The 24,206-nt window shown below is 45.3% G+C and overlaps 1 protein-coding gene across 1 annotated transcript in view; it reads left to right on the forward strand.

Moving 5' to 3' along the window:
• Positions 1-24,206, forward strand: part of LOC135221254 (uncharacterized) — a 395,658-nt gene that overhangs the window by 314,869 nt on the left and 56,583 nt on the right. The window contains exon 18 of the mRNA XM_064259070.1: positions 23,718-23,898. Coding sequence (XP_064115140.1) covers positions 23,718-23,898 — 181 coding nt within the window. The remainder of the gene's footprint in view (positions 1-23,717; positions 23,899-24,206) is intronic.

A 24,206-nucleotide genomic window follows, 5' to 3' on the forward strand; every position in this document is an offset into this window, starting at 1 on the left:
CTTCTTCTTTACCACCATTATCCCTACATTAAGGGGTTGGTTGCCTGATGCATCTTCACCACTGCCTTCTATCAAAGGCATCATCCTCCACCAAATCTCTTGCTCTCCATATCTTCCTTCACTTTATCTTGCCATTTAATTCTCGGTCTCCCTTTTGATTTTCTTCCTCTAACAGGCGCCTCCCAAGCCCTCTTCACTCCATCCTCGTCCATCCATCCTCAAACACATGCCCATACCACCTCAATCATGACTCTCCTATTACCTCTGTAATCTTTACTAAGCCTGCCCTACTTCTTATTTCATCATTTTCCAATCTCTCAAGCAGCGATATTCCCATAATCCACCTCAGTATTCTTATCTCTGCTCTCTCAAGCTTTACTTCCTCCTTTCTTCTTAGAGCCCATAATTCTGTTCCATACATTAACACTGGTCTTATCATTGTGTTATGTATCTTGACTTTTAGCTTGATTGGCTTTTTCTTATCACATACCACTCCAGCTACCTCTCTCCACTTCCCTCATGCACCTTTTATCCTACTGTTAACTTCAGCTTCACATCCTCCCACTTGGCTTAAAGTAGATCCTAATTATTTAAAAAATTTCTGCCTGTTTTATAATCAAGCCTCTTCTTTCTTGTATTACCATTCTGTCTCTATCTTCCCTACTGCTAAGCAAAACTTCTGTTTCATTTACATTCACTTTTAAGTCACCCCTTTCCAAAGATTCCTGTTACTCTCCAACCCTTCTCTGTAGGTCCGCCTCATTTTCAGCAGTAATCACCAGAGCATCGGTGTACAACAATTACCATAGTTCTTCATTCCCAATCGCTTCACTCAACACATCCATGACCAGCGCAAACAAAAATGGGCTGAATGCTGACCCCTGGTGTAATCCAAGACTAACTTCAAAGTTTTCTGTTTCCCCAACTGCTGTTATCACTTTTGTGCTCATTCGTTTATATATCATCTCAACCAGCCTAACCAACTTTTCTGGGACTTTCCTTTTCCTTAAACACCAGAACATCACTTCTCTTGGGATTCTATTGTATGCGTTCTCTATGTCTCATTTTCAGTATTTAACAGGTGTTCAAAATGCTCTTATCATCTCTTCTTAATGTCTTGCTTCCTATACAATATGTTTTCATCACTATCTTTGATGACACCCAATATACCCACATCCTGTCTGCCTTTTCCTCAAGTTTGAAATCTTATAGATATCCTTTTTGCTTTCTCTTGTTCCTAGTCTTTCACTCAACTGCTCTGCCACCCTTCCCATAGCCATACCTAGCCTCCCTCTCACTTCTCTTTCCTCTTCTCTATATCTTTCTTCTGCACCCTGTGCATGCCTTACTTTCCGGTCTTCAAATACTCCAACATCAGTGACCATGGTAGTCATGACACCAGAAAAACTCACAATCAATCCTTAAATGCTTTTGATTTTTCTTTTTTTTTTTTTTATTCTTGCACCTCTCCATTCCACTACCACTTTTCTCCTCTCTACACTCCATATCCACTGGTTCTTCCTCTCAACACTCCATATCCACTGGTTCTTCCCGCTAATTCCTCTGCTTCCCCCACACATATTTCTTTCATGTCTGCCCAGATATTTTCCACTCTATTATCCTGTCAAAATTCTACATTCCTCCTTTCCAGACATCTCTCTCTCACAGTCCTGAATTGCTCCCCCTTTCCTCCTTTAAGGTCCCAAATCTTAATTCTAGATCTTCTCTTTCTCTTCTTGGGTTTCCTACCTCTCATTTTAAAATCCATCTCCACCAACCTGTGCTGTTTAACACACGCTCTCCGAAGATCACTTTGCAGTTTGTCACATTGCTTTTGTCGGCTCTTCTAACAGGATGTAATCTATTTGGCGCTCCACTCCTCCACTTTCATAAGTTATCAATTACTTATCTAACTTTTGAAACCATGTGTTCACACAGGCCAATTCAAAGCTCTGAGCCATCTCCAATAAATAATCCCATCTTCATTTCTAATTCCAAACCCATGGCCTCCGTGTACCTCCTCACACATCCCATCTCTTCTCTTTCCCACCCTGCCATTCATATCAGCTCCTATTATTAGTTTCGCCTCCTTTCACTGTTCTAATGGTAGCCTCAAACTCTTGTCTAAATCATTCTTTCTCTTGCTCTTGGCAACCCTCTGAGGAGCGTATGCTGATATTATATTTACTACCTTGTCCCCTATTTTTATTGGAATGCCTAAAAGCTTGTCATTTACTCTCTACCTCTACCACTTATATAGCTAGACTACTGGTAAATAAAATTGTCCTATGACTAGAAAAAGCAGACTTACAATGGGTATATAAGGCCTGTACAACATTGTGCAGTAGAAATATGGTTGCTGGCAAGGAAAACAAAGATTCTGAAAAGCTGTGACTATAGAAAGTTAAATTCCATGTGTAAAGTATGATGAAAAGATGAAATCACAGATAAGGTAATCGAGAGACAACTGTGGTATGTGATAGAAAACCGATTGAGATATCACAAAATGAGGTTTTTTCTACATGTCACTGCAGGGGATGTTTGAGATATCACAAAATGAGGTTTTTTCTACATGTCACTGCAGGGGATGTTTGAGATATCACAAAATGAGGTTTTTTCTACATGTCACTGCAGGGGATGTTTGAGATATCACAAAAAGGGATTTGACGTAAGGAAAAAATCTATTTCTGGGCGATTGGCTCGTGTCGCCAGCGAAATATCCTTTAATCTATTATTTCTAGGGTAAATGTACTAACACATACCAGAGAATAAATAAAATAAAGAAAAAGGTCAGTATAACTGACTCGCTCACCCTCCAGGAGGGTGTCGGTATGAACACTAGGCGAGTGAGACCACAACCACGAGCCAAATGCCAATAGAAATCTCCCACTACCAAATCCCTCCAAGAGGGGAGCCGACCCACAGAGTGAGCAGCTCGTACTACTACTACTCCATCCCATGCTGTCGACTGCTGCGCCTCTGGTGGCCATCCTGAAGTTAGCAGACAATCTTGGCGAAGGGATGGGTAGGGTGGGATTTCGCTGGCGACACGAGCCAATCGCCCAGAAATAGATTTTTCCTTACGTCAAAATCCCCTTTTCTGGGCTCAGCTCGTGTCGCTGCGCGAAATCGTACCAGAGAAATAGCACAAGATTGTAAACAAAAGTAATAAATTAAAATAATCATAGGTCTCAAAATAAATAAATAAAGTAAATATAAAAAAAAAAGAATATAATTGCTAAAAAGATACAAATACACAGTGATACAAACTAAATATGCTTAAATTACCCTTAATTCTAAACATGTTTCTTAACATAAGGTAATTTACATATGTACCAGAGGTAAATTGGCTTACATGTAACAAAATGGTATCTGTGTAAAGCATGTATCAAAAATAAATAGCAATTAAAACAATCAAATGAACAAATTAATCAACAATGATAATATATAAGGAATGTATATGACTTAATATACAAAAACCCGTAACCATTATAAATGAGATGTATCCCCTAGCATAAAAATGGGAAGGGGGTAACATCCATGAGATCAATATGCATAATCATCTGTGAGTGTCCCTAGCAAAAAAAAATAAGGGGCACCCACTACATTATCAAAAGCAGCTAAGGCACAAGGTGAATGTAAATGAACACGGTAGGAATAGACGAACTGTTGGGTGAGGCAGGTAGAAAGGAGGACTGAATCTTCTACTACAAATAACTAGAGTCAGGGGAAACTATGTTTCCCGCTGCTACTGCTGAAAATTTCAGAGCTTCCAAGGACTTAAGGTAATGGCGTTTGAACACTGTCGGCGATTTCCATCCGGTATACTTTTCAACTCATCGAAGTTCATGTGTTGGAAATAATTAATTGAGGTGGCTACTGCTCTGACATCATGTGCTTTTGGAAAAGAGTCAGGATTGGCTTGTTTTAATAAAAGTACAGGATTTGTTGCCTGATGCCTTTAATGGATAAAAGTTCCACCTTTTTCCCTCTTAAAGAGAGGGGCCCGATGAGGATGAGGAGGTCCTGGATAGAAAGGCTCGTAAGGTTGAAACTGGACAAAGGGATACATCTTGTGGAAGAGTAGTACTTTCCAAGGTTCCCACCTCATCAAAGGATCTTCATTTTTTGCCAAAAAGCTACGTTCCGGGGAAGTAAGGACTTCCCTGTGGGAAGGAATTGAATATGATCGGATCTCTGGATAAAGCCGACAGTTCTGAAATTCTTGCTCCTGAAGCCAGGCTTAATAAAAATAGGGTTTTCCTTAGGAGCATCATAAACGAGCATGTGTCATTATATCGGTTTCGGAAGCCAGTTTTTAGAACATCGTTTAAGAACCATGAAACTGACGTAGGCCTCACAGAAGGCCTAAGTCTAGCACATGCCTTAGGAATAGACGAGAAGTAGGTATCCGTCAAGTCTATGTTTAAATCCAAATTGAAATATCTTTTTCAAGGCTGACTTGTTTGTCGTAATCGTGCTAGCTGCTAAACCTTTTTCAAATAAGGATCTTGAAGAAGGATATAGCTGAATTAACTGTCATGATTCTGATATCTGACTCTCAGGAAGGTTGCTAACTTTTTGACAGCAGCATCATACTGCCTCAAAGTTGAATCCCTTTTATCGGATTCCAAGAAGAGAATATTCTGAGGGTCAATATTCGCATCTCTTTTTGCCGCAAACTTCATGAAATCCATAAAGTTAGGGTTTTGAGAATCCCTGAGGAAGCGAACACAGTCTTCGTTTGTACTGACTGGAGAGCTTGGGAGGTGGGGATCCGAAGGGGACGAAGGCCCAGTTCCAGAATCAGGGGGTACCAATTGCTCTTATTCGGCCAGTCTGGGGCTACTAGAGCCACTTGACCCTTGAATGTCCTGAGTTTGTCCAATACTTTCATAAGGAGATTCACTGGAGGGGAAGACGTAAATCTTCCCCCAGTTGTTCCAGTCTAGAGCTAGGGCGTCCGTGGCGTAAGCCAGAGGGTCCAGGTTGGGGGCTACATAACACGGTAGTTTGTGGTTCGCTTGGATGCGAAGAGGTCCACCTGAAGCCCTGGGACTCTTTGAAGGATCCATTGGAACGAACTGTCGTCTAGTGACCATTCCGACTCTAGGGGTACTGATCGGGATAGGGCGTCTGCTATGACGTTTCTGACTCCAGCTAAGTGGGTGGAGGAAAGATGCCAACTGAATTTGTCTGCCAGGGAGAAGATGGCTATCATGACGTGATTTAGATGACGTGACTTGGAGCCTCCTCTGTTTATGCAATGTACTACCACTGCGCTGTCCAGGACTAGCTTTATGTGGAGTACTTTGGTGGGAGTAATCTTTCAGAGTCAAGAATACTGCCATTGCCTCCAGTACGTTTATATGAAACTGACGGAACTGAGGTGACCAAATTCCTTGAACCTTTTTGACTTGGGAGTACCCTCCCCAGCCGCTTAAGGACGCGTCTGTGTGGATGGTGATCCCTGGTGGAGGGAACTGAAGGGGTACTGACACTGATAGATTCTTGACTTTTGCCCACGGTCGAAGCCGATTCTTTAGAATCAGAGGCACTGAGGATAGCTTGTCCCTGGACCTGACATTTGCTCGTGAGCGCCAGATCCTGGTTAGGTCTTTCAGTTTGGCTTTCATCAAGATGTTCGTTACTGATGCAAAACTGGAGAGAGCCGAGGATCCTTTCCTGAGCTCTCCTGGATGCTAGTTTGTGATTTAGAAATTGCTTGACTGACTTCGCTATTTCTTTCCTTTTGGTAGATGGAATCGACAGAGTGTGTGAGGATAGATTCCATTGAATGCCTAGCCACTGAAAGTTTGACTCTGGAGTGAGTCTCGACTTGGATTTGTTTATCTTGAATCCTAGATATTCTAGGAACTGGATCACTTTCAGTGTGGCCTTGTTGCATTCTTCGACTGATGGGGCCCAGATCAACCAATCGTCGAGATACGCCACTACATAATCCCTTTGCGCTCTGAGCTGTTGCACTACTACTTCGCTAGCTTCGTGAACACCCTGGGTGCCACGTTGAGCCCGAATGGAACTACCTTGAAGGAGAATGTCTGGTCTCCTATCTGAATCCCAGATATGGACGAAGTGTCTTGCAATAGGGATATGATAGTAGGCGTCTGTAAGATCGATAGAGGTGGTGACGGCCCCACGGGGAAGTAAGGTCCGCACCTGTGAGATCGTGAGCATCTTGAACTTGTCGCAGCGGATGGCTAAGTTTAAGCGGGACAAGTCTAAGATTACCCTTCTTTTGTTTGAGCCTTTCTTTGGCACGCTGAACAAGCGACCTTGAAAATTTTAACCTCTTGACTTTGGCTATAGCTCTTTGTGAAGGAGGTCCTCTGCGTACTCTGTCAATTCTTTGGAAGGAAGTTGACGGAAAGGTCTGGCTGGAGGTGGGTTCGTCAACCAGCTCCAACCCAGCCCTTTTGACACTATGCTCTGAGCCCACTGGCTGAAGTTCCACCGGTGGCGAAAGTGAAACAGCCTCCCTCCTACCTGAAGTTCTTCATTGGTTCTTGTAACCACCTCGGCCTCCTCGAAGTGCTTTCCCCTATTGAAGGGGTCTCCCGATCCTCTCCCACGAAAGGACCGCTTACCTCTGCCTCCCTTGCCCGAGCGGTCATACTTCTGAGAAGCTTGACTCTCGAAGGCTTGATTGTAAGCTGGAGAGATGGCATATGAGGTGGAGGGTGAGGCTGAGGGGATATCACATAAATAGGTTGTGATTGACCTTTAGACGTGGAGGGTTGGGCTGTCTGCACTAACGGCACAGCTGGAACTTGCTGAGGGAAGCGCGGTTGTTTTTTCTTTTGGTAAGGTTGGAAACGTCTGGGTTTCCTTTGTCCCTTACCTTTAGGTGTCAGGTCTTGCCTCCTCCTAGCCGTAAGACCCCAACGGTCTTTAAGGCTCTGGTTCAAACCTCGTAGCCTCTGCCTGTACTCCTTAACCATGGCCTCTGGGAAGAGATCTGCGCCCCAGATGTTGGAAGAGAGTAACCTATTCGGTTTCATGTCGAATGGTTGCCTCTAGCAGGACATGCTTCCTACAATTCGTTCTAGCAGTGGCAAACTCGAACATATCTGACTGCACCGTTTGAGTCAGGGCTTTGGTCATAAGCTTAAAAATTGGTTCTGAACCATAAGCCATGGTTGCTACCTCAGACATAGCCATCGAGTTGATTGATCTGGACTAGTCGTGATTTTGAGCTCAAATTCAGCTTGAATAAGACTATCTGGGAGACCTGGGTAGCTTTTCACCAAAACTGCTCCATAGCACAGTCAGGTTTGAGTTTGCCAGCTGAGAATGTATTTGGCAAGTCTTCCCACAATTCTCCGATTGAAGGGAGCAATGGAGATGTGGGATCTGCTTCTTTCAACTGAGGCATGGGTTCCCCCTTCTGAGCTGCTGAGATGGTCGACCTTGCTATCTTGGTTATGAACGGGAGCGGGGTAGGGGGTACTTTCATCCATTGTGAAAATGGTAAAGGGACTTTTAAATGGTTGTACCTTGGTGTTCGAACAATCCATGTCCTCTAAACATCTGAGCCATTCTCGCTGAGCCTGGTCTCTAGAATAGAGGACTGTCTCCTTTGGTACCCTATCGTCCCGAACCATAGCCGAAGGCGTGAGCCTTGCGTAGCCTATAAAAGGAGGCTGTAGGCCTTCCGGGTAGAACTCGAAGTCCTCTATTCTTCGAGTTCCGAACTCCGGTATGGAGATGAGACCATCCTGGAAGGGGGCATATGACGCATACTCTCCAAGGATTGTTCATGGAGAAAGCGGGCAGCGAGTCATACGGGGAAGCTGAGATCCACTAGTGTTGGAGGTTGAGGGAGAGGCTAGAGGGGCTTCTCTTAGGCCGGCTATAATAGAATCCTGAGAAGTGATCCTGTCCGATAGGCGAGATATCATTTGTTCCATACTACTCTTAAGGGATCCCACTAGATCGCCCACCTGTTGCAACAGGCCAGCATTGGAGTCCAAAGCCGGAGCTGCTGCGGAGGTGGAGGGTAGGCTCTGAATAGGAACCAAAGGTAGCGGAACTGGTGATACTGCCGGGGTGCGAGTCTCTCCTTGGTTTACTTTTCGAGGACTTAGAGCCGGAGCTAGACCCTTTAGACCTGTCTGGGCCGGGATTACGAGCCGGAGACTTACGCGGAGGAAGAAGACGAGGACGTCTTCTTCGAAGACGATGACGTCTTAGTCCAAGGTCATTACTTTAGACTTGATCTTAGGTCTAATAACGAAGCCTCAGGAGGAGTATACAATTCATCAGCCGTAAAGCCTTGGAAGGATGGAGAGGTTTGCAGGAGTAGAAGAGACAGTCAGACTCAAGGGAGACCCTTGGGTACCTGCATACTTACCTCGACCAACAGGTCGTCTATACCTACCATAGGTTCAACATTAATATCCAGGGTAGCGACATCCGTGGAGATATCCTGGTCTTGTTCAGTTAAGGAGGCCGCCAGCTGTTGTTGGATGAAGGCAATAGACGGGTCCGCATCTACCGGGACGTGACGTACCCTGTCGCCTTGCCTCCGGGAAAGATGAGCAATGCCAAACGCTTCTCAAGTATGTAGGGCGACCCTTGGCGGCGTTCTTGCCAAAACCTCCGACCCAGGCCCGCAGGGTAGCCAGTGCTGTATCCCTTACTGCCGGAGCCTGTAAGAGAGGGCGTATTTTAGACTTAAGAATCACTTAGAACTAAAACTTAGAGTATAACTTAAACTAGATGTCTTAAGTTAATAAATGATGAAAACTTAAGTACTAAAAGAAGCGAAGCAGCTACTGGAGGTGGAATACTTACGCCTTCCAAAAGCTGGCTCACCAGATCGTAACATATGGTACACGTTTCATGGTACCAGACCTTTTTCCCCCCCTGGATGTCCCCGTGCGGAGTCGCGCATGGAGCATGGGACCGGCAAACTTCGTGTCCACAGTGGGTCCTGAAGTGTAGCGGAACATCCCGGAGCTCACGTTGGTGGCCTGTAAGTGGCGGGAAGACACATGAGTATCTTAAAGGGATAACACTTACAGACTAAAGGCCAAAAGAACTCCGTACATGCCGGATGCTCGGAAAAAATTTGGGCATAACCCTCCCTGCATTGCCATGAACCTAGGCTATAATCCCGGAGAGATCCGGTAAAATATGAAAGGGAGGGGGGGGGATGGTTAAGATACTTAAGATTAAAACTTAAAATAACTTAAACCTAAGCACAAGCGAACCGGACTAGGTTCCAGTTGAAGCGGAGTGAAGTAACTCAGCTAACGGTAAGGTTAGTAGAGACCTGCTGTATGCACCTGTCCAACTATGGTTGGACTATCTCCTTCCGCTGGATACCAGGACTCCGATAGGGAGGAGCTCTAGTAAGGAGGGAAGGGCGAGAGGACATACATGCTCGAGCTAACCCGGAGCGACAAGGCAGTAACGGAGGGGGGGGGAAGGCCAGGGCCCCCCCACAACGTACCACCCGGCCGGACCGAGAAGCGGAGAGGTCGGAGCCAGTCTGGGTCTGTCCGACTCCCTAGCCCCTCCGGTGGAGGGGAGAGGGGGAGGCAGGCTCGGGTATGTGAGGCGAGCAAGGACAGACCGACCCACCCCCGCCCGACTCTATGGGAGAGCGGGGTAGGGGGAGAGGGGACTGGGCAGGCGTCTGGCTGACCCGTGATCCACGCAGTGACCACGAGGCGGTAAACTGGGATACGGTAACCCAACCTAGGCCAACCAACTGATCAGAGAGAAGCTATCGAAGGAAGCACCTGAACTGAAAAGCGGTAGCCTATAGGCCCATAGGGCTAAAACCAACTGATCAGAGAGAAGCTATGTGGAAGCAACCGAACTGATCAGCGGTAGAATAGGCTCTGCGAGCCGGGACCTAGGCTAAGCCAGACGCCAAACTAACCTAATAATGACACAAAAATACACATATAAATAAAATAAAAATGAAAAGAAAGAAGGTAAAATAGCAGGAGAAAAAATCCAGGAGTGTACGACTAACCCGAAGGCAAGTCTACCACTCAAAGCTAGTCAGGGCCGATACTAAGAACCCAGACTAGGGTCTGGATAGAAAAAGCCTACATAAGGTGATAAACATGCATGCATGACAACCTGAGTAGACCTTAAATAACGCGGATAATCAAAATAGAGCGTAAATGAAAGGGGGATGTTCTAGGTATGGAAGACCAAGAACGAACCCATCACGAGGCAGGACCATGCCGCCATGCTTCCGACCCCGAGAACGTATTTATACCTAAAAAACGGCAAATACTGTCTCAGGGACGGAAAAAAACCAACTAACCGTAAATACTGAGTACTTAACTTAGCTGCTGCAATAGCTGCACGCTCCATTATCGAAATCCGAAGAAAGGGCACAAATACACAGAGAGAAAAATAGCACTTGTGACTCGTACGAGCTAACTGAAAAGGATGGCCACCAGAGGCGCAGCAGTCGACAGCATGGGATGGAGTAGTAGTAGTACGAGCTGCTCACTCTGTGGGTCGGCTCCCCTCTTGGAGGGATTTGGTAGTGGGAGATTTCTATTGGCATTTGGCTCGTGGTTGTGGTCTCACTCGCCTAGTGGTTCATACCGACACCCTCCTGGAGGGGTGAGCGAGTCAGTTATACTGGACCTTTTTCTTTATTTTTATTTATTCTCTGGTATGTGTTAGTACCATTTACCCTAGAAATAATAGATTAAAGGATATTTCGCGCAGCGACACGAGCTGGAGCCCTAGAAATGAAGGTTTTTTCTTTTTTACATGCTCACCTGCAGGGGATCAGGAAACAGGTTAGCTAGAAAAGATATACCGTAAATATGAAGGTAAGAATACCAAGAAAAAAGAAAAATACCAAGAAATAAGAAAAAAGTGGATAGAGCTCTAACCTGATGGTAGTTTAACTAAAAAAAAGGGGGGGTTGGGGGGAAAGGTGAAGATAAATTATTTCAAGTCTAACCCTATAAACTGAAATTCTAACCTAATACATGTTTAAAGTGGTGATGAAAGCACAATTCCAGTAATAGTTCTCTTTTCTGGTTTCTTTCTCCTAAGCTTCTCATCAAACCCTGTACAGTAGACCTTCTCCTGCCGCCAGTGAATTGTGGCTGATGCAGGCACTTCTTTCCCTTATCTGATTACCTTTTCCAAAAATTCTCACTTTTTCTGGGTTTTGACCTGTGTCTGCCGGTGAAAAGTTCCTGTAGCTCACTTTTCTAAATATACCAGAGAAAAAGGTAGCATGGTATGCTGAAGTTACTACCTTCAGCTCGATCACCCCAAGGGCGTCGGTATAAGCACTAGGGCGAGTGGAAGCCACTACTACTCACAGGTCTTCTGCCAATTAGAGGATTCTTTTCAAAATCCTTCCCACGGCAAGAGCAGTTACAAAGGCTACTCCCCCTACCTTCCGCTCACTCTCGCTACTACTACTACTACCTGCCCGCCATCTTCATTCCTGTAATTAGCCTTTGTGTGTTCGCACACGTCTTCAGTTGCTCCCTTGGTGCCTTATTTTGCCGAAGCTCGTGTCTTCGTGGAACTCTCTGCTTCTTTTAATCCAACTTGAGTATTCCAGATTGTTGTTTTCGTAATTCGTATGGTTGCGATGCATTCCAATTCTAGCCTTCGGTCCCTTAAAAAATGTACTGGGGTGCCCATGACATTTGTAGCTCTTGTCGTGGACAGGTTTGTGACTTGACTTCTCGTTGCGACGTATGTAAGCCCTGGTCTAACGAGGATATGACTGCTTAAATGAAACGCCAAACAATCTTGCAGCGTAAAAGATCGGTTAAGGAGAAAAAGAAATCGATTGCTAGAACTGTATCTAACGATTTCTTTGACTTGGGCGCTCATGGTTCTGGCTCTTCGGTTTCGGTATCGTACGACTCCGATTCCGAATTAATTGATGCTTTGCCCCCTGTACAACCGGTAATTAGTGAAGTTATTTCTGATGTAGATTCAAAGATTTTGGCAATGGAAACTACCTGGAAACAGAATTTTAAGAAATTACAGCTTAGTCTAGATAGAGATATTTCAGCTAAGTTTAACAATCTGTCAGAGAATTTTCAAGAAGCCTTTACTAGAATGTCTAACATTCTTTTAGATTCATTTTCAGCTCCTCGTCAGGTACTGTCGACAGCACCATGGGTAACGGTGCGACAGATACCCCGGCTTGTGAACCCCGTCGTGGTGAAGGCTAGGGGGGATCCGGTCCGGGCAGTTGCCTAACGAATCTTTACCCAACGTGTCCCCTGTTAGTCCCGTAACAGTGCCAAAGGGCGCTTATTTAGGAGAAGGGGGGAGGGATATTAGTGTCAGGCCTAAGATAGCTAGTCGTCAGGATTTTACTTCGGGAAGTTTCTAAGTTAGGATCTGACGATGATGATGATGATGATGATGACGCGGATTCGTGTGATATTGAGTGTTTTCCTCGAATGGATGTCATGATGTAGAATTCAAGAAACTTTTTGATTTAATTTTGAGTTTTCTTCCTCAGGCGAGGCCTAAAGAGCAGAAGCAGCCTCCGCCTCGTTGTATTACAGAAGGATTTTTCTTGACGGTCCTTCCCGGTCACGGGAATTTTTAATTTTACGTTTTCCCTTTGCCCAGAGGTTCGCGAGAGTGGAGGGCGGACGTTGCCGCTAAAAAAATAAACTTTCGAAGGTGATCGGGGAAGGGAAGAGGAAGCTCTCTTCTCTTCTACGACACCGGAGAGGAGTTTACCAGGTGGTGGAAGATTCTTCATTCTCTCGACCCCCCAAGCCAAATCCTGATTTTGTCCGACTTTCAAGTCAACCTTGCCTTCTAAGGCTTCGGTCTCTGTCAATTGAAGATTTTATTGCTATGGAGTCTGTTATGAGCTCCTTACAAGAAGCTCAATTCTTCAATATGTGGGTCCTCGGAGGGCTTTTAATGTATATCAAGGACTCCGGGTTTGTTCCTCTGATGCTCCTCTTTTTGAGAAATTCTGCTCATCCATTTCAATCGCTTTTGTACATCAGAACGAGCTTGCTGCTTCAATGCAGGCCTTTCTTGTTTCTCTAAGAAGGCGTAACCTGTATTTGTCGCAGTTACCCTCCTCTGTATCGGAGATTCAGAGAACCCGTCTGTTGTCTCTTCTCCTTTTGGCGATTTCCTTTTCGATATTTCTGTGCTTTCTGAGGTTTTGAAGGAACATCAAGGTGATGCCTCTTCCAAGCTCACTGGGCCTATCAAGAGCTTTTTCCTCTGGTCTTCCTCCCGTTCCTTCAAGGAGTACGTAAGCGAAAGTTTTTAGGCTTACCAGGATCTGTCAACCCTTCTGGCTCCAGCCCCAACAACCTCAGGCACACTGATAATGAGTCATGCTCATATATAACCCTTCTCAGAAAGACCTTATTCTTAATGGCCCTGGCTTCAGGTGCCAGAATATCTGAACTCTCGGCTCTCTCTAGAAATCCAGATCATGTTGAATTCCTCCGTCGGGTGAAGTATTACTATCCCAAATCGAAGTTCTTGGCTAAGAATGAGGACCCACAAAACAGATGGGCTCCATGGAAAATTATTCCTCTGACACAAGACGCATCATTGTGTCCTGTCATTACCCTTAAATCCTATCTGGCCAGGACTTCCAAAAAATCTTCAGGCCCCCTTTTCATTAGAGAGAAAGGTGGTACGATTTCTCTTAAAGGTATTAAGACACCAAATACTCTACTTTATTAAACAGGCCAACCCAGATTCAGTCCCACATGTCCATGACATCCTAGCAGTGGCTACCTCCATGAACTATTTTCACAATATGAATTTCGGAGACCTGAAGAAATATACGGGTTGGAAATCTCCAGCAGTATTTAAACGCCACTATCTCAAAAACTTAGAGGCCCTTAAATTCTCAACAGTGGCTGCAGGGAGCATAGTCTCCTCTGAATGACTGAGTCTTATCACCTCCTACCCTTAGCCCTTTTGGTCAGTCCTTTTTCCCTTAAATACTCTCCTTCCTACCTGCCTCGCTCATATTCCCTGCCAACCCTCTCTCTTCCGGGCCGGGCTGGTTTGTTTGCCATCCCGTCACTGGAACTTGTACATAGCATTGAGACCATATTGGTATCACTGACCTGTCTGTACATACCTTTTTGTATATTGCTTCAGATACCATTATATTATATTGTTTTATTATTACTAGTTTTTAAGCTCTAGTTTAAGTCTAGTTTTTAATTAGTAAGTTTTCCGCCTTATTACGGCACATTAAATTTATTCTTTAAGTGAACCTTAGGCTTCATTATCCCTTTTATATACTTGTTTGGTATGTGTTAAGCTTGGATGGCAATTCTCTGATACTTTTTCACCGGCAGACACAGGTCGAACCCAGAAAAGGGATTTGACAAAGGAAAAATCTATTTATGGGGAAGATCTTGTTATCGCGCCCTGGTGAACCCATCCCTTCTTCTTTCCCCACTCTTAGCCAGTCCAAGCTTGGGTGTCTATTCCAGGAATGAAGATGGCGGGTGGGTAGTAGTAGTAGTAGTAGTAGTAGCGAGAGCGAGCGGAAGGTAGGGGGAGTAGCCTTTGTAACGGCTCTCGCCTTGGGAAGGATTTTGAAAGGAATCCTCTAATTGGCAGAAGAACCTGCTGGGAGTAGTGGCTTCCACTCGCCCTAGTGCATTATACCGACGCCCTTGGGGTTGATCGAGCTGAGGGTAGTAACTTCAGCATACCATGCTACCTTTTTCTCTGGTATATTTAGGATCTATTTATACTTAGAAAAGTGAGCTACAGGAACTTTTCACCGGGCGACACAGGTCTTCCCCCAGAAATAGATTTTTCCTTTGTCAAAATCCCTTTTATTTCCTAGTCTCCATGTTTTAGATGATTAAACTGAAAACTTAAATCACTCTCCTAAAATAATTTATTTTTCATTAGTTATTTGTCCCACTTTACCACATTTGCTGCTATTTCAACTATTTTATCTATGCAGCAAATGTATGTATAAGGGATTTTGACGAAGGAAAAATCTATTTTCTGGGTGATTGGCTCGTGTCGCCCTATGAAAGTATCCTTAATATCATTCTTTCTAGGTAAAATTAGCCTAAAATTACCAGAGAAAAACAAAATTAAGAAAATGTCAGTAAAACTGACTCGCTCACTCTTAAAAAGAAGTGTCGGTATGAAATAGGGGCGAGTGTGGAACACTACCACGAGACAAACACCAATTAGAACTTCCCTATCAGAATCCCCCCAAGAGAGAGCTGATACCAACGGGCGATGCAGCCTTAGCCTCTACTACTACTAATAGAGGACGACCACGGACAGCAGCGCCCCTAGCGGTCATCCTTAATTAAAACAAGCAAAATACATCTTGTCCTGCAAGGGGGGGAAAACAAACCATAAAAAGGGGGGGGGTTTCATAGGGCGACACGAGCCAATCACCCAGAAATAGATTTTTGTTTTCCTTCGTCAAAATCCCTTTTCTGGGCTCAGCTCGTGTCGGCCTATGAAAGAGTACCAGAGAAACAGACAAGATGGGAAAAAAGGGAACAATGAAAAACAGTTTAAAAGATGGATATAATATAAGTAAATCAATTACAGCATACAAATTAAGCACTTAAACTAACTTATATTAAACAGTAAAATAATAGAACGTTAGTAATCTTAAGTACTTAAATGGTAATTACAGTAAATTACAGAGATGCATGTAAAATAAGGAAAAGGGAGATTTACTTAACAAAATTACAAAAATATACAAACTCATGTGTCCTACCCTAGCATAAGAATAAGGGGTAGGTACACTGAAATCCATCATCAATACAATATTCCAAAATATATCAAACACATTGTGACTGAAGTTTATCATAAATACAAAATATTAATATATACAAAACATATTGTGTCCTACCCTAGCATAAAAATAAGGGTAGGTACACTGAAGTACATTATCAGTACAAGTGTGGATGTCCCTAGCAAAAAATAAGGGACAATCCACTATATGATACAACGGCTAAGGCTATGATGTTTGAGTAGCCTGACGATAGGGTGGGGGGAGGCATGTTGGCTGATGGAGGTAGAAAGGAGACCTGGATCTATACTACAACTACTAAACAGTATCAGGGGAAACTATGCTTTCCCGCTGCTACTGCTGAAAACTTTAAAGATTACCAAGGACTTTAAATAATGCCGTTTAAAGACTGTCAGGGATTTCCATCCAGTATACTTTCTAAGATCCTCAAAGTTCATATGTTTGGAAATAATTAATTGAGGTTGGCTACTCCCCCTGATATCATGTGCTTTTGTGGAATGACTCAGGGTTGGCTTGTTTAATGAAGTAAAGGATTTGCTGTCTAATGCCTTTAACTGATAAAGTACCACCTTTTTCTCGCATGAAGAGAGCACCTGAGGATCTAGAAGAAGTACGAGATAGAAAGGCTCTAAGAGTTGATACTGGGCAGAGAGAAGGATCCTGTGGAAGTGGGATAACCTTCCAAGGAGCCCACCTTGCAAGAGGATCTTCATTTTGGCTAAAAAGCTACGATCCGGAGCAAGTAGAACTTCTCCTGATGGGAGGAATTCCACATGACCCCCGCATCCCTGGATAGAGCCGACAGTTCTGAAATTCTAGCTCCTGAGGCTAGGCTTAATAAGAATAATGTCTTCCTCAGGAGCATTATGAATGTACAAGATGAGTTGTCAGTATCTGAAGCTAGTTTGAGGACATCAATTTAAGACCATGAAACTGTAGTAGGCCTCTGAGAAGGTCTAAGTCTAGCACAGGCTTTAGGGATAGATGTGAAATAAGATTCAGTCAAATCTATCTGAAAACCTACTTGAAAGATTTTCTTCAAAGCCGATTTATGAGTGGTAATCGTGCTAGCTGCTAAACCTTTTTCAAACAAGGATCTGAAAAAGGATATAGCCAAATTAACTGTCATGGTTGTAGTGTTCGATTCCCTCAAGAAAAGATGCTATTTTTAACAGCTGAGTCATTATTGTCTAATGGTTGACTCTCTCTTATCTGATTCTAGGAAGAGAATATTCTGTGGATCAATGTCAGCATCTTTATTAGCCGCAAACTTCATGAAGTCCATAAAGTTAGGGTCTGGAGAGTTCTTGAGGAAGCGAACACAGTCCTCATTTGTACTGATTGTGACAGTTTGGGATTGGGGATCCGTTGAGGTCGGAGACCCAATTCCAAAAGAAGAGGATACCCAGTTGCTCTTGGGCCAGTCCGGTGCAATCAGAGCTACTATCCCTTTGAAAGACCTTAGTTTGTCTAGGACTTTCAAGAGAAGATTCACTGGAGGAAAAACATAAATCCTCCTCCACTATTCCAATCTAACGGACAGGGCGTCCGTGGCATAAGCCAGAGGGTCCAGGTTGGGGGCCACATAGCAAGGGAGCTTGTGGTTCGCTTGTGAGGCGAAGAGATCCACTTGGAGACCTGGGACTCTCCGGCTTACCCACTGGAATGACCCGACGTCCAGAGACCACTCTGATTCCAGAGGAAACTGACCGGGACAGGGCGTCTGCTATCACATTTCTTACTCCTGCCAGGTGAGTGGCAGACAGATGCCATTTGTGTTTGTTTGCTAATGCAAAGATGGCTATCATGACATGGTTCACATGCTTGATTTGGACCTCCTCTGTTGATGCAATGAACTACCACTGCACTGTCCAAAACTAGCCTTAGATGAGACTTCTTCGGGGGAAGCCCCCATCTCTTTCAGAGTAGAAATACTGCCATTGCTTCCAACACGTTTATGTGGAGCTGGCGAAATTGAACTGACCAAGTCCCCTGAACCTGTTTGAACTGAGAGTATCCCCCCCACCCGGACAGGGATGCATCCGTGTGAATGGTTAACACTGGGAGGGGATATTGAAGGGGTACCTTTCTTGGCTAAGTTCTGTTACTTTTGACCCAAGGCCCGTAGTTGGGTTGCGGAGGATCTGTGGAATTACTGACAACTTGTCTCGATATTTGGAGTTTGCTCTTGACCGCCAAATTCGATTATATCTTTCAGCCTTGCTTTCAGAAGGATATCTGTTACCGAAGCAAACTGAAGAGACCCTAGGATTCTCTCCTGGTTTCTTCTTGAGGTTTGTTTGCATTTGAGAAATTGCCTGACAGATTTTGCTATTTCCTTCCGTTTGACCACTGGAATTGATAGATTGTGGGAAGACGATCCCATTGGATTCCTAGCCACTGAAAACGAGATTCCGGAGTAAGTCTGGATTCGTTTTGTTTATCTGGAACCCCAGATGTTCCAGAAAGTGAACTACCCTTTTTCTTTTTGGTAGCTTTGAGACATTCCTCGACTGTTGGTGCCCAGATCAACCAATCGTCGAGGTATGCCGCTACCATGATTCCCTGAGCTCTCAATTGTTGTACAACCACTTCTGCTATCTTTGTGAATACCCTGGGGGCTACATTCAGACCGAAGGGCATCACTTTGAATGAGAATGTCTGATTTCCTAGCCTGAATCCTAGGAATGGGCGAAGTGCCTGGCGATAGGGATATGATAGTATGCGTCTGTAAGATCGATGGAGCATGTGACGGCTCCACGCGGAAGTAAGGTCCTTACTTGCGAGAGGGTAAGCATCTTGAACTTGTCGCAGCGAATGAAAGAGTTTAGCTTTGACAAGTCTAAGATTACCCTTCTTTTTGTTGAGCCTTTCTTTGGCACGCTGAATAAGCGACCTTGACAAATTTTAGATGTTTGACTCTCGCAATAGCTCCTTTCTGAAGGAGTTCTTCCGCGTAATCTATCAATTCATTTGATGGTATCTGATGAAATGATTGATTGGAGGAGGATCTTTGATCCAACTCCAGCCTAATCCTTTGGACACTATGCTCTGTGCCCAATTGCTGAACCCCCACCTGTGGCGGAAGAGGAACAGCCTCCCTCCTACCTGGGGAGCCTCATTGCTGATGGGCGGGTTGGCCACCACGCCCTCCTCTGAACTGTCTACTCCTCGTACCCCTTCCTGCGCCACGCTGACGAAAGTAACCTCTCGCCCTACCTCTCGGATGAGAGTAGCCTTGAGCCTCATATGCAGGGTTTGAAGCCGGCGAGATAGCGTAGGAAGTGGAGGGTTGAGATTGCTGGGGCACCAGGAGGATAGGTTGGTTCTGCTTAGAGGTGGAAGGTTGTCCCTGTTGGGTAACTGGGACTGCCTGCACAAATTGCTGCTGTTGCTGGAGTTTTTCTTTTTTATATGGGCTGGAACCTCTTACCAGCCTTCTTTGGTTTCTTGCCAGCAGTGGGAACGGATTCCTGTTTCTCTTTGAGGAAATACCCCACCTAGCTCAAGGCTCTGGTTGAGTCTAGCAGCTTCGTGGTGACCCTCGTTCACTGAGGACTCTGGGAAGAGATCCGCTCCCCACATGCTTGCAGCCAAGAGTCTATTAGGCTCATGCCTGATGGTGCACTCTTGTAAGACATGCTTCCGGCAGTTCCTCCTAGCCTGGAAGAAGTCAAAAGCGTCAGTTAGAACCGTCTGAAACTGAGATTTCGCCAGAATCTTGAACAGCGGTTCCGTAGCGTAAGAAAGGGCAGCCATTTCTGTGATGATGAGGGAATTGAGGGACCTGCCAAACCTAGTTCGCGCATCGAACTCTGCCTGGATTAGGGAATCCGGCAGCCTAGGTAGTTTCTCACCGAACTGGTCCATGGCGCAGTCCGGTTTGAGTTTACCCAGCGTGAACGTAGCTGGCAAGTTCTCCCACAATTCTCCGAAGGCTGGGAAGAGCGGAGAAGTAGACTCCGCCTCCCTCAACTGTGGAATGGGCTCATCCTTGAGGACTGCCTGAGGGACTTTCTTTCCACTAATTTCGTGGCGAACGGAAGAGAAACCTCCTCTTCCGTCGCGAAAATAGTGAAGGGACTCTTGTAGGCCTGGAGTTTGGTGTTAGTACACTCCCAGTCCTCAAGGCAGTGAACCCATTCCCGCTGGGCGTGATCTCTACTATAAAGGACCGACTCCTTAGAGATTTTGTCTTCTCTCGTCAGAGCCGTTGGCGTCAGCCTAGCATACCCGATGAAAGGCTGCGTCAGACCCGGAGGGTAGAACTCGAAGTCCTCAATCCTTCGAGTTCCACACTCCGAGATAGAGATCATTCCGTCTTTGAATGGAGCGTAGGCAGCTACTCTCCATGGGTTCTCCATAGAGAAAGCTGGCAAGGAGTCATATGGCGGGAGTTGAAGAATCCCCGTGCTAGATGCTGGGGAGACTGGGGGAGGAGCCTGAGCTAGCCCAGCTACTCGGTCCTCATTTTCTCTCATTCTGTTAGAGAGATCCTGAATTGATTGTCCAGATTGAGACAGACTGTTTGATAACTGCGCAAACATCTGCTCGCAACCCGTTTTCGTATCCCAGTCGCGGAGATCTGTGAGCCTACTAGCACGCCCACCTGTTCCATCACCCCCCCCCTGCTGAGAAAGTAGAGGGATCAAAGGTGCTGGTGCTTGCTACCCCTACCGGCATAGCCGGAGTGGAAGCAGTGGAGGCGGGAGAAGGCAGTGACTCGGCGGGAGAGCGAGCCTTCTCCTTCGAAGCCTTGCTTCTGGAGCTCTTTGATTGAGAAGAGCTCGGCTTTGCCTTCACCGCATCGGCATAGGAAGTCGACGACTTCCTACACCGAAGAAGACGAAGACGACTTCTAGAAGTCGACTTAGCTAGAGTCTTCGGTTCTCTCTTTCCCTTTCTCCTTAGGAGGTACAGAGAGAGCGGGAGGGCGAATAGGGATCTCAGATCCCGCAAAGCCTTGGAATGAAGCGGAAGAAGAGGGGGACAGGAGAAGATCCAGGAGCGCCTCCCAAGGAAAGACCTTGGGCGCCCGACATACCTACCTCAACCAACAAATCCTCCCCACCTACCGCCATAGGCTCAAGGTTAAGGTCCAGTGCAGCGACGTCCGGGACCGACTCCTGGGAGGCTACGACCCCAAATGATTGCTGGAGGTCTTGCTGGATGGAGGCTATCAGCGGGGCAGCGGACAAGGGGTCAACGTAACCCGTCGACTTGCCCGCGGGGAAGATCTGGACGGCCAACTTCCTGTCTAAAATGTAGGGTTGGCCCTTGGCGGCGTTCTTCCCGAAGCCGCCCACCCACGCTTTCAGGGTGGCGAGGGCGACTTCCCTCACACCGCTAGCCTGAAAGAAAGGTGAGATTAGCTGCCAATTGTGGAACGGGAGGGGTTAACAAACTTACGACCTAGAAGTTGTTTAGGTAAAATTAATAAGTAAGCACCTATAATGGACTTACCCCATCTCCCCAGCTGACCCGACCAGGTCGTAGGCAGATGGCGCAGGCTTCAGGGTGCCAGACGATCGTCTCGTTGAACGACGTGGCACAGGGGGCGTGAGACCTGCATTCATCGTGTCCACAGGGGTCGAACAGCGTCGCGTTACAGGCTGGGACCTGGCAGTTGGTAGCCTGTAAGTGAAAAAGTACATGAGTACCAAGTAAACACTTACAGCCTAACATATGCTCCGCTGGTGCCGGAGCGATAAAGTTAGATTAAACCAGAGCCCCGCCAAAATACGTGTGGTAACCAGGTTGGAATATAGGCTATGGCTCCGCTGATGGCGGAAGCACAAAAAGCAACCAACTAGGAGTGGTGGTAATGGAAACCACGACGGAAAATGGCGGGGATGGTTGATAAAAATAATAATAATAATAACACACAATTCATTGTAAAATATCGTATAATTAGGGTATATCCTTAAAATAACAGTAATAAAACAACCTCTCTCCGCCCGTCTACTAGAAGAGTGCGTAGGTAAGGGGTAAGCTCCCTTCCGGTAGCGGGGGAGAGATATAAGGATATAGTAGGCAAGCAACCGACCCACTCGTAGTACCCACCCTGCCCGCTAGCGGAGCCAGTAACCTATACCAAAAGTTGCCCCGGCTGCGACGGAAGGCTCCTTTTCGTGTCGTAAGGAAGGAGGCTGAGCAACTGGGGAGGGGGGGAGGAAGGTCTCGGCGAAACACGGCGGGAGTGAGAAAGGAGGGAGGGATGGCCTACTCCTCCCCGCCTCACCAACTACCCGCATGGAGACCCGGTACCTCATAGTGGTCGCCCTATACCCCCCGCTGGGAGGAACCCCTAGTCACCTCCGAAAGGATGAGAGAAGGCGATAGAGGTTGTCATAACAACCAAGGGGTCCCCCAGCTCCTCCCTATATCAGAAAGGGAGGGAAGGGGCAGGGTAAGGTGCTATGGAACACGTGAATGCAAGTGGCCTAGGCCCGCGAGCAACACAACCGTGGTAGGGGCCACGTGAACCAAGCTGTACCATACACGGAACAAGCACCTAGGCTAGCCTAACACCCTAAATAAAAATATATACATCGAAAGGTGGAAGAGACACTTTTAGTAAAAGAGAAAGAAGCCCAGGAGGAGGCAGACTGTTCTAAGAAACAGAAGCCTACTCGGAGCCAGCGATAGCCGATGTAGAGCAAGAGCCGGGATGCTGGGCCGGAAAAATAATAATAGCCCTAAATACCAAGCTAAGAGAATGAGGTAGGAGTGGGCCTGAAACTAGCTTAAAAATCGATGTTAAAACAATGAATGTGATAAAGTAAGCCCATAAGTATAAGAAGTCCCAGTATGGAGGACCGGGAATTCTTACGAGGCGGGCATGGCCGCCACGAGACAACGCCGGGGAACCGTATATGACCTATTAAGAGGAAAATACTGGTACCCGGAAGATAAAACTGTGGTAAAATATTACTTATGAGTTACTTAACTTAGCCGTGGCAATTGCAGAGCGTTCCATCGTAGATAGTACGGATAAAATCCAATAAAGCACGAGCACAAGAAAATGGCGACTTGTCGCTAGCGCTAAAAATTAAGGATGACCGCTAGGGGCGCTGCTGTCCGTGGCGTCCTCTAGTAGTAGTAGTAGAGGCTGCATCGCCCGTTGGTATCAGCTCTCTCTTGGGGGGATTCTGATAGGGAAGTTCTAATTGGTGTTTGTCTCGTGGTAGTGTTCCACACTCGCCCCTATTTCATACCGACACTTCTTTTTAAGAGTGAGCGAGTCAGTTTTACTGACATTTTCTTAATTTTTGTTTTTTCTCTGGTAATTTTTAGGCTAATTTTACCTAGAAAGAATGATATTAAGGATACTTTCATAGGCCGACACGAGCTGAGCCCAGAAATTATCTTATTAGGCTCTCCTCCACCTACACTTTCACTCCTACCATTGTCCCAATGTTAATTGTGCTGATTTTTGCTGGTCTTTCTTCCTTACTATTATCCCTGGGACTTCTTTCTGCTCCCTACCTACCAAAATGTTGTTAAATATTTCTTGTAAAGAACTTGTCAGTTTTTGGTGAAGAAGTGAACTCATTTTAAGTTTTATTTCTAGCAGGCTAGTAATTTTTATGACAAATTTATAGTACATCAATGTTATGTGGAGTTGAATGGGTGTTTTGGCTAAAGGAGACCCTACATAGAAAGAGGGCTCCAACATGTTAATACCGGACCAATCTTGTGAGGTCATATTACTCCCAAAGGTAGTATCTCAACATATGGTTGATCCCATAGCCAACATTCCACCAAAAATGGATTAGCTTATATGCATTTATAAAATCTACATTAATCTTTTGGACTTGAGCTTCAAATTCTCATTGTTTCGTAACATGTAGGCAGCATGATGTTTCCTATAAAAACATTTATTTTGTGAGATTGTTATAAGTAGTGTATATTATAACCATTATTTTTTTTACAGATATCCATGAATTCAGTGTCAAGATTTTCCTTGGGGTTGAGTATGAATGTGTGAGAGGACATAGATTTATGATGGCAACTCCTGACCGGCATCTTAAGGCATCTCCTTCAGGATTAGTGAAAGATAATGCAACTAAGATTGCCAATGCAGATATGCCCTTGTATTTTCCATGTCCTTGCAGGTATGTTCATTGTTATACTACTTTGAGTAGTTTGTAATTGACATCAATATGCCTTCAGCTAGAGTTGATTCCTGGACTTCCTAGGTGGTCAGTGAAATTGCGAAGCCCTAAATTTCAAGTTTTACTTTCTTACTATTCTTTAATTGTATAATTGTCAGGAATGAGATGGTGTTATGAATTTTCATCATCACTTACCAGGAAGAATATGTTGAGCCATAGTTTTTAAGAATGAGGTAGAAATAGTCTGGTCCCGAATTATGCGTGTTCGAATTGTGCGATTCCCCTTTATTCCTGCAAGGGGGAATACG

This window comes from Macrobrachium nipponense, chromosome 2 (assembly GCF_015104395.2).
Source record: "Macrobrachium nipponense isolate FS-2020 chromosome 2, ASM1510439v2, whole genome shotgun sequence".
In the NCBI taxonomy this organism is placed as follows: Eukaryota; Metazoa; Arthropoda; class Malacostraca; order Decapoda; family Palaemonidae; genus Macrobrachium; species Macrobrachium nipponense.